This window comes from Oryzias latipes, chromosome 8 (genome assembly GCF_002234675.1).
Source record: "Oryzias latipes chromosome 8, ASM223467v1".
NCBI lineage: Eukaryota > Metazoa > Chordata > Actinopteri > Beloniformes > Adrianichthyidae > Oryzias > Oryzias latipes.
Window position 1 is genome coordinate 10,494,321 of NC_019866.2, and position 11,082 is coordinate 10,505,402.

General features: G+C 40.6%; 1 protein-coding gene across 1 annotated transcript; it reads left to right on the forward strand.

Annotated features, from left to right (window-relative positions):
* Positions 1-4,241: 4,241 nt before the first annotated feature.
* On the forward strand, positions 4,242-10,523 carry notum (notum, palmitoleoyl-protein carboxylesterase). The gene is made up of 11 exons (XM_004071414.3): positions 4,242-4,804; positions 6,969-7,021; positions 7,142-7,237; positions 7,537-7,597; positions 7,679-7,737; positions 7,834-7,936; positions 8,024-8,215; positions 8,293-8,390; positions 8,494-8,641; positions 8,721-8,768; positions 8,867-10,523. Exons 1-11 carry the CDS (start codon positions 4,476-4,478, stop codon positions 9,168-9,170), a joined length of 1,491 nt encoding a protein of 496 aa, XP_004071462.1. The 5' UTR covers positions 4,242-4,475; the 3' UTR covers positions 9,171-10,523.
* Positions 10,524-11,082: the final 559 nt, after the last annotated feature.

An 11,082-nucleotide genomic window follows, 5' to 3' on the forward strand; every position in this document is an offset into this window, starting at 1 on the left:
GCATCAGTGCAGAATTCCGTGTGATGTGGGAAGCACGAAGCAGCTCTGCTACAGACCTGCAGGTTACAGTCGCCTTGTGAAGCTGATGCTGGGCAGGGAGGCAAAGAGGGAGAAAGTGGTTATAAATATCCACCCCAACGCAGCAGTTCCCTTCTGCAAAAGCAAACACTTTAGATGCTACCTTGTAATTTATCAGTGCTGTTTTACCCCACTGAGGAAAAGCTCCAAGGGAATGTTGAAACGTTTTCTTTATTTTCTGTTCTAAAGAGTGTTTTCTCCTTAAAGCTTTTCAACAAAAACATGCTTTATTCCTCCCAGCAAGCCAAAAAATACAAAACAAAAGATGGTATTCTGATAATGCTTGATTTGTCCCTGCATTCATGCCACACATAAAGTCTCTGAAGTGTCTTTCATTTTGGAATTAAGGGTGTGAAAGAAAGAAAGAGAAAGATTTTGGATTCCTGTGGGAAAATTCCCAGGCTTCTCAGAGCCAAAAGAAAGTAATCAAATAGTAAAGTGATGTCATTGGGATGCATGAAAGACAGCTGGTGACTGTCAGGGCTCTTTGGCACGATTGCAACCATTTATTAAAGTGTCAGACACAAAACTGAACCGAATCACACCAAGTTCCAGGCCTTTCTTAGTATTATTATTGTTATTTTGGGGGGGAAATATTTTCATTTTGCTCTAAATCTTGGGGAAATTTAAGTCTTTTTAGGTTTTTGTCGCTTCTTTTTTTTTTATTTGGAGAGGCAGGGTTATGACTTCAATATAGTCTTTATCTAAAAAAAAACATCTTTAAATACAATTCCTGCATAATTGAATAATGAGCATGTTTTACAGCAGGGTGTGGACTTCAAAAGACCTTCCCTGCGGAGACTGTCAGGTTAAAGGACAGAAAGAGAATAATATGTTGAGGCGCTGCTCTGATGACCTGTAATGAGGGCCTTTCCGTGTCCTCTGGAATATCTGTGGCATAAGCCAGCATTTCTGACTAAATCGCCCGGTTCTTCCTCTGTCTCAGTGGAGATGGGAATAGGCACGGGGCAGGAGGGCTGCCGCCTCTCTGATGATAATAATAGCAGGTTCTGAAAGGTAATTGGTCTCGGTTCCTTCCTCTGTCTCTACCTGGTGGAGATCATTGCCTCGCGACGATTCAAGCACCAGACATAAATGGAAAGCTCCTGGAGGACGTCTGCATGCGCGCTCACGCACCAGCACCTCCAACACAGCCTGCTCCACCTCAATCATCCTCCAGTGAACCAACACATTCCAGCACACCCTGACACAAACATGCATCCATCTTACTTAGCATGAATGATGTGACAGGAGGGCTCACAGGCAGCAGCAGCTACTTTGTGACCATCAACGACAAACAGCTGAGCTGTCAGCTGAACTTTCTGATAAGTGCCAAACCGACCCCTATTGCAAGCTGTCCTACTGTATCTTTAAAGGTTTCATTTATATCAAACAGGACATCATCTGAAACCAATAGACATGCTCCTCTTGCAAAACCGAGAGCCTGCTCGACAGATGTCTCATGCCTCCTCTGCGCTCCTTCACTCCCCGTTTACATCCACATCTTAGATGGCACCTCTTGACTTCAGTCAGGATCAAGGTTGTTTACTGATTCTCCGGGTAAGATCAGGAACATATGGCGAGGGCACATGAAAGGAGCTCGACAGTGTTTTAACACCAAAAAGTCATCGTACAAGTTTGTTTTGGCTTTTAAAGAAAGGCTTCCATATGAAATTAAGGCTATCTACCTACAAAGGTTTGCCTCAAGGTAACACAAAACAGGAGCTCAAGCTCTAAATGTTTCCACTGGGCTGATACCCTCAAATGACAAAGCTTTCTAAAATGACAGCCAGCTACTGAATAAAACCTCTTGATGATAACCAGTAAATTAAAAATAAAAAAAAGTTTTTTTTGATAATAAATAGAGAAACTTCAAGTAATCTCTGACCCCTGGATTGCCCCGCATACATTTTCTCCTGGCTTAGTCCTTGGTTTAGTCCTTGGTTTTAAGAGATTTTCACTTATAAACACGTTGTGGAACTTAGTCCAAGGCTTTTTTGGAGTGACCTTCATGAGATATCATACTGAAACTTCATTCCAAAATAATCCGCTGCTGCTATTATGTTTCTACATCCAGCCTGGCAGAAAAATGCAACTTAAATTTGAGTTAGAAGAAAGTTGTCTATGGAAAACAACTTTTTATAGTTGGCAATCTCTACTTTGTTCTCACAGACAGGACCTCCACCTGTTTCTGATGATGTGAGCCAGAGCTTGTCCCTTTCAAGAGGCTGATCCCTCCTGATCTCTTTGATGTAACCTGACCTAACAGTTCCACTACCAGGATTTGACGATCAAGAGTGGACTCTCAACAACAGCATGTGAAAATCAGAGCCTGACGGTCTTGAGGAGATGGACGATGGGCACATGCCAGCGGAGCTGCTGGTCTGGATAGACGGAGACGGGGCTAGCAGGGCTGCGATGTGTCTGCGTGCCTGGCAGGCAGTGGTCACATGATCAATGCTGCCAGCCCAGACTTAAGCAGTAAAACCTGTGGATCTGTGAGGGCACATGCAACTGATCGGAGATGAAAGACAGGCTTTGACTTTCACAGGAGGCCTGGAATTGGGGTGGGGGCTCTGGGGGCACTTCTGAGGGACTGCCATCAGAACAGCTGGGTCATTTTCAAATGACCTAATTTTAGGATTAATCCATTCAGACTTTGCATGGTTAAATTTGCATCTGTGCGGCACAAAAAAGGATGGCGGACAAAGAAAACAAGGGGAAAGAGAATTACCGCCAAAAGCCAGAAAGGCTTAGTGCTTGGAGTTCAAACAAGGTGCACAGAACAGAGCGAGGGAGGGAAGAAAACACTTTTCACACAACAGTAGCAGAAGAGGCAAGTGTTTCAAACTTAAACCCTGTTAAGAATCCATATCCTACACATTCGGATGCCTTAGTTTGCCAGCATCTGCTGTTCAAACATTTCCCAGCCGGGGCATCTTCATGGTAGTGAATGTGTCAGAGGCCAGCGTCCATCTGTGAGTGATTTCAGGGTTACATTTTTGAAGATGACGTGTGATAAAACAGAGAGGTATGGGTCAAAGTGACTAGACTCAATCTGTGACAAAGCTTCTCCTCCTGGGCCGTACCACATGTTTTAATCTACACAAGCATGTGTTTGAAGTTCCCAATGAATACCATCAGTCCTGCGGGTTCTTTCAGATCCATCCTACCTGGCTCACAACCGTTTGGAGCCTGTTTAGGAAAACCTAGATGGTGCAGTGATGAAGAGGATGTTTTATGACAGGACTGTGCTGCACTCTACTGTTTTTGGTATTTTCTGGATCTGATCTGTCTGTACTCTGCAAGTCAAAAGTATTTGATGTTAAAAATTGGGAATTTTATCATACTTTATCGCTTTATAATCACACAAATGACACAGAGCTTTATCAGAATTGGTCCTTCCATGATATAAAGCTCAGAAAACTCAAATCAAATAATACAATCAACTGTAATATTTGTTTTCCATTACTAGAAAAGCAAACATTTCATTAGGCCAATAAAATATGAACTACCATCATGAAAGCATCACCTTAGCAAATGATCAGTTAAATATAAAGGTTGAATTTTGCCTTAAATGTGTCATTGAATGAGAGGCTGTTGGAGGGAAGTCTTCTTCAATCACAATGAAGCAATTCTGTTTGAAATGGATGCTCTGCTTCACTTAAAATACATAGAGGAGGAAAAATGGGATGGATGAAGCTAAAAATGAGTGGGAGTTAATAGTTGCTTTGATCTTCGGAGGCTCAAATTTCTTTTTTGTTTCTTTTTGGCTTGTTTTTAACAGTAATAATCACAAAATGATTAGGAAATTGTTGTTTTTTTAAGTCACAAAAAGAAGGACTTCTCAAATTGATTAAATCTCGCGTTTTTTTTAACAATATTGTCAGATATTGTAGGTTTCTTCTCAGACAAGTGTGTAACAAGATGGGTATTCTGACTTCATAAATTTATGGTGGAATGGGAAATGGGCATTTGAAGGCAAATAAAAGCCACCACATCAAATAAAACATCGTGGATCAAAAGGACCAACGTATGGAATTTTTTCCCCTAGTCTGCCACGCTTGATCATACCCCGAGCCCAGCCCCGCTCTTCTTATTGGCTGGGCAGACACACAAGGGGGGAAAGTTTGAATAAAATACAAGCGCATGGCACAACAGTTGTCGTTCAAGCTTGTGCGCTTGGTCCAGTCAGTCTTTTTAAAGGCAGGGAGAAGAGAGAAGTGTGCGCACTTTTTTAAAAATTTCTACTTTTTAAGGAAACTTAATTAGTGACGTTCGATTTGGCACAATTGAAAATATACAAGTGTTTTTGCGTCCTCAATCTAGTGCGTAATTGTTAAAAGTTCTTCAGGAAAAGTTCCTTTCATTGGAAGAAAAAGTGTCTACCGTCTAATATGAGAGCGACCAGAATGGTTTCATCTGTTCTTCTGCTGGTGCTGATGCAGTCCGGCGCTCTGTGCGCACGGCGGTTCCGGGGTGGCCGCAACCCACAACCAAGGCGCGCACCCCCTTCTCCCACTCATCGAGCGGACCGGGGCGACACCACGGAAAGCTTCCCGTTGGATTTCACGGCAGTGGAGGAAAACATGGATAACTTCATGACACAAGTGAAAAACCTCGCGCAGTCGCTCTATCCGTGCTCCGCGCAAAAGCTTGACAACGACATGAAGCTGAACTTTTTGAAGAACACATCTGTCACCTGCAACGACGGTAGTCCTGCGGGGTAGGTACCAATTTATGAGATTTGTTTCAAAACTATAGAGTGATGGAGTAGTACACGGAAGGCACGGGTCAGAGCAGGGTCATCTGTGCCGTGTGCGTTCTGTGGTTATTTGCGCCTTTTACGCAGCGGCCTCGCGGTACTTCAGCAATTTCAAAAAAAGGAAGAGCTGGTCTGCCAGGATTTGGACACCCATAAAAAGCAATGTGAACAGTTCCGAAGGTGACAGGACTTGAGTTCAGGCAAGAAGTTGGACAGCTGCTTTGCGTCAGCAAAGCGTGAAATTTGTGGAGAGCCACATGAACTGAGCTTCATTTCCTTCGCTCCAAATTAGAATGCAGGAATTGCTCTGCTGAAAGTTTAGATTGAAGTTTTCAGACCCCGCCCATTGCCTTTTTTTTCCACTCCCCAACTCTCTTTGAAGATTGCAGGCACAAACACATGTTGCTGTAAGTAGTGTACCTGATTTTAAATTTTCTATTTAATTCGTATTTATTTCAAATACACATTTTTCCAACAATAATTCAGGGCAACAGGCTGTAACACCCCAGCAAAGGTGTACGAAGCCTAACCCAAACTACAAAGCTCAGCACTTGAGTTCTGAGCAACGTTTAAAGGACAGAAATCATATTAAAGGCAATAAAAGTAGACAACAAAAGTACAATTACTACATTTACATCAGAGGACCAGCAATATTATTTATTGCAGACAGAAATCTGTCCTTTTTGAAAAGAAAAAAAAATAGTATTGGTCTACTTTAACTTAAATTGATATAATTTTTAACATAGAACTCACAATGAAATACCTCCTTCAAAGTAATATTTGTATTTTAAGGTGAAATATGTTCCCGGTGTGTGTAAAAATTGTTATTTTTCTACTTAATTTTGACCCAACTAAAGTTTATTATTGTTAAGAAATGTTTTATTTTAAGTTGTTAAAATGATAATTGTGTGGGAAAGTGAAGGATCACATATGGACTGCGCTTTAGACAGATGCTATGTGTTCTTTTATGAGTTTGGAATTGTGTCTAATTTACATTAAACTTCAAAGTGTAATTCAGAAAGAGCTGTCTCCTGGTGCAGTAAATCTCTCAGGTCTTTAGGGACACAGCATGAGGAGGCAAAGTGAGTTATCATGTCAGTCTGTCTTTCCCATCAGTTCAGATACGGATCCATTTGTCAACATTTTTGGATTAAAAAGTTCCAAAGACGTGCCCCTAAATGAAAAAAATAAAAAAAAGTTGCAATTCATTTCTTGGATTTATACCTTTGTAACAACACCTTTCTGACTTGACATATTTACGTTGCTATGGATGCCTCCACTTTGTTATGTGGGAGGAGGCTGCCTGCATCATAATCTGAAGCCCACAGTAGTAAAGCAAAAACATCAAGTGGAGCCAAAGCATGACTCAGAGTTTGACCGAGTGATACAGAAGTTCAGCCAAGTCAGTTTGTACCATAACTGAGGTATTTGGCAATCTTTGGAACGGCTTATTGGAACGCATTTCATAGTGAGAGAAAATAATATAAACATTTGCAAATAAATGTGTGCAAAATTACTTCCAATTGGTCCTGTGGTTCATAAGAATCCTCCATTTGCTACAGTTTTCTGAAATTTAAGCACAACTAGATGTTTTTACAGGCAAAATGATATATTTAGGGATTAAATAGGATTCTAACTGTGCAACACGTTAGAACTAAAGTTTGACGAGCTTGAGGACAAGATGATGATACGTGACCTGTTCCAACAAACCCCATTCTGCAGTGTACAAACATCATAGGGGACAGCTTGATGTCTATCGCCTGTTGATCACTCCAACAGTCTCCAGAGTGTAAGGAAACACACAAGCTCATTGTTCTCATCGGCGGATTTATATTTGCTATTTTCTGCTACCTTTCCCAGATAGCAATCAGCCAAATAAGAGGGCATCTTTGTTTATATGAAAGCAATGATCTCATACATGCTGCTTTTGTCATCTCTCATGCAGAAATAGTGAGGGTTTAACCTGTCAGTGTCATTTCAAACAAACTGAGTGTCGATACTTTTGTATGCAAGCAGTAAAAAAAAAAAATCTAAATCATATTTATATATCTTTAACATTTTTGAAGTATTCAGTCGGTCCTGAAATGTCAACAATATGATGATTTTGCAATTATTCTTTTTGCAGATACTACCTGAAAGAGTCTCGGGGAAGCAGACGGTGGCTTATATTCCTTGAAGGTCAGTAGTTTGGACTGAGTTTGATTCCATTTCTAACCTAAGCACCATTTAGGAATGCTATATAACTTGAGAGGGGGAGAAAGATGCATTCTGTTATGTTGTTTTTCATCTCTTATCCAGGCGGCTGGTACTGTTTCAACAAGGAAAACTGCGACACTCGATACGAGACCATGAGGAGGTTTATGAGCTCATCCAAGTGGCCACACACAAAAACAGGTGAGTCAAATTGTGCATGGTAATTCCTACCTGGGGCCCATCTCACACGCACAAAAAACAGAGGTCACTTTAATGTCTTGACAATTAAAAAAGATGGGATGTCTTCAAGCTCATTTACAGACACACAGTCGTAAAGTTGCCGCAGAAAAGGGCTACCTGGCGCCCTCTGCTATAGGAACAGAGAGGCCTCCATCAATCATTTGACTGTAATAACTGTAATTTATCTGATGAATATGAGGAGACTGTGTCTAGAGGGGAAGTCAGTTCGGCTAATGATACACGTTGTTCTGTCTCTGCAGGCACAGGGATCCTGTCGCCACTGCCTGAGGAAAACCCTCATTGGTGGAATGCAAACATGGTGTAGGTTTGACGTGTGTTTGTGAGCCTACCGATGCTTGAAATCACAGGGCAGGCGGCTTTAACTTTATGTTGTTTGTGCAGATTCATTCCATACTGCTCCAGTGACGTGTGGAGCGGCGCTACAGCAAAAACAGAGCAAAGTATGACATTAGGAGATACACACATTCAGGACAACCACCAAAGAGATAGGTTTTTTGTTTTGTTTTTTAACATCTTTGCTTCTTTGTTTTGACCAGATTTTTATGCCTTCATGGGCTCACTGATCATTCAGGAGGTTGTGAAAGATCTTCTGAACAAAGGTCTGGATAACGCCAAAGTCCTCCTATTAGCAGGAAGCAGGTATGCTGGTATTTCTGTGTCAGAAATCTTGCATGTTTTTTTTTGTGAAAGTACTGATCAGAATGGGTTATGTTTCTGTGGAAAAAGTGCTGGCGGCACAGGGGTTCTGCTGAATGTGGATGGCGTCGCTGAGCTGCTGGAGGGTTTGGGCCACACGGGGATCCAAGTGCGAGGCCTCTCTGATTCTGGCTGGTTCCTGGACAACAAGCAGTACCAGTGCACAGACTGTGGAGACACTGCCTCCTGCGCCCCCACCGAGACCATCAAAAGAGGCTTTAAGTAGGAAATCTTTGCAAAACAACATTATATTTAGTTTTTTAGAAGAAATCAAGAAACTAATGTGTCCCATCTATCAGATACTGGGGAGCAGTGGTGCCAGAGAGGTGCAGACAAACCCACGAAGGAGAAGAATGGAACTGCTTCTTTGGATATAGAGTCTTCCCTTCAATTAAAAGTGAGGCTGAGAGCATGATTGCTCAATTATGTGATTTTTTTATGAGCCTAAGCCGTCTAGGTGATAATTTTACACCATATATTCTACATTTCTCTCTGCACAGGCCCAGTGTTTGTGGTTCAGTGGCTCTTTGATGAGGCCCAGTTGACTGTCGACAATATCCAGCTGACAGGGCAACCTGTGCAGGAGGGCCAGTGGCGCTACATCCAGAATCTAGGCACTGAGCTGAGAAACACACTGAAGGATGTCCCGTAAGACCATTATTCTCTATACATTTCTCATTCAAGAAAAAATAGTTCATTGATTTTTGTATCAACATTTATCCATCAGGGCCATGTTTGCTCCAGCATGCCTGTCCCATGAAGTTATCACCAGAAAGTGAGTAGGATTTAAGTTTGAAACCACTTTGGTTCTAACAGGGAGATTTCAGTCTTTCTCCCTTTAAGCTGACAGCGCCCTCTTGTGTTGCACACTAGCTACTGGATCGATGTGCAGGTTAAAGGCACTTCATTACCCAGAGCCCTTCACTGCTGGGACCGCAGCCTCCAGGACAACAGGAACAACAAGGCTCCACCCAAAGCCTGCCCAGTACATCTGATCGACAGCTGCCCATGGCCTCACTGCAACCCCACCTGCCCCACAATCCGAGACCAGTTCACAGGGCAAGAGATGAACGTTTTTCAGTTCCTCATGCACATGGGCTTTGATGTGCAAAAGATGGCCCAGCAGCAGGGCATGGACCCCAGTAAACTACTGGGCATGCTCAGTAGCGGCAGCTAAATTGTGTCTCTCACACAAGCACATAAGCTAAAGCCAAGCAGAGCTGGCCGGTGTTACCGGTTGGTCTCCCATGACTTTTACCTCCAAACGTTTTTCACAAACTTAATGCTTTTCATCCTTTTCAATTCATTTAACTCCAGGCAAAACCTCACAGGATCCTAACACTTTGATTCTCCCAACTACATTTAAATTGACATCCTGACAAAGCACAAGTAACTGCTACTCTTAATTTTTACAATTTTTCTTTTACAAAAAAATAAGTCCATCTGTTAGGTTGATGACTGACCATCATCCTTCCTTTTACATTAAAATGTAGTTGAGAAAAAGGTAAAAACAAGGAGTGAAGTAAGAATCATGTTTCTGTATGTAGTAAATACAGAAACCTTTGACAGAACTATTTGGTCTAAGTACTTAATAAAAGATAATTAAATAGATTTTTATCCTGTGCCAAAAAAAGATTGTTAAAAGAAAAATTTTAAATCGGGAGGATAACTGAAAACAAAAAGCAAGAAAAAATCTTGTTTGAAGATAAAACATTTAAAGTAAAGAAGTCAAATTCCTAACATTTTTTTTTACCTTAATCTACCCAGAGTTTTGCTTACTCAATTGAAACCCTTTTTTTGTCTGATTTAAATATAGAATTACATTAATTTTTGTCGTATTTTCTTATGGAGCTGAAGTGTATCTACAAACATTTTGCATATAGATACACTAAAGGCCATAAAAGCCCCTTTTAGCTTCTTATTAAAGGACTGCTCACACCTTTCCACAGGAAAAGCATTCATTTTAGGTCACCTCAGTCATTCAGCTGTCTTCAAACTCAATGCAACGAACATTTAAAGGGAGACAAAAAATGTGTATTGTATATTTTTGAGTATTTGTATAGGTTCTTCTAAGTGCTCGCTCTTCTAACTCCCTCATATTTCATGATAGAGATGTTTTTAATATAATGACGATGCTGTATGTAATGTCTTTATATATGGTGTTTTAAAGGACTTCTATTTCGCTTCACACACAAAATGGAGAAGTATTACTAATTGTAATTTTATTCTGTAACATATTTTTTAACAGAAAGATAAAACTCAACCTACATTGGTAATTTACATATTTATTTTGTTATGTAAATCATATTTATAAGTGCTATTTTCACAGAGAAGTGATTCTTTGTAAATTGTAAATACAGTGGTGTTGTTTTCTTTGTGTTGATTGCATGTCTTTGTATCAGATAAAAAAAAGACATTACATACACTACAAAGTAAAACTTTTGCAGCTTTATTTTGTACCAAAATTGTTTTTCTTGACAAAATTATGATTTTAATGGCACTTGAAATACAAAAACTACTACAAAATGGCTTTGATTTGTGTCTGTGAGTAAATATGTTTAGAAGAAAAAGGATATAAAACAAAAAATGCATTTTTTAAGTCAATATAAATGACTATATGTTATATAAAGAGATGATGTGGTGTACGCATTTTTTTTAAAAAATTTTTTTAACTTGTTCTGTCCAACAGCTGGGCAGGCAGATGAGAACTGAGGGCCTCTTGCGTTGGCCATATTTTACTTTAACAAGAGGGGTTAATAATCTTCAGACCAACCAAAGGTATGTCTGAATAAACCCCTTTTGTAATTGAGGCCAAACTTTAATAATTTCAATCATGTTTGAAAATCTTTGGTGTTGGACCGGAGGAAAAGGAAAGAAGGGAAGAAGAGAGAGGGATGTTAGAGAGAAAGGGGGGGGGTGATAATAGGAGGGGGGGATAAGACCATGAAGCAGCATAGAGCAGCAAGTTTACTGGTTTATCATTACGGTAAGGTTCAAATGTAGTACAAAAAGGGCGGGGCCTGTCCACACACACTCAAATGTTATCAACACACCTGTTAGCTGCAAAAATTGTCAACATGTACACAAAA

Excerpts from the sequence above, each read along its gene's own strand:
- notum (XM_004071414.3), top strand. The coding sequence starts at position 4,476 with ATGAGAGCGACCAGAATGGTTTCATCTGTTCTTCTGCTGGTGCTGATG. Across the intron at positions 8,391-8,493 it reads AGTCTTCCCTTCAATTAAAA|GCCCAGTGTTTGTGGTTCAG; the intron begins GTGAGGCTGAGA and ends CTCTCTGCACAG. Across the intron at positions 8,642-8,720 it reads AACACACTGAAGGATGTCCC|GGCCATGTTTGCTCCAGCAT; the intron begins GTAAGACCATTA and ends TTTATCCATCAG.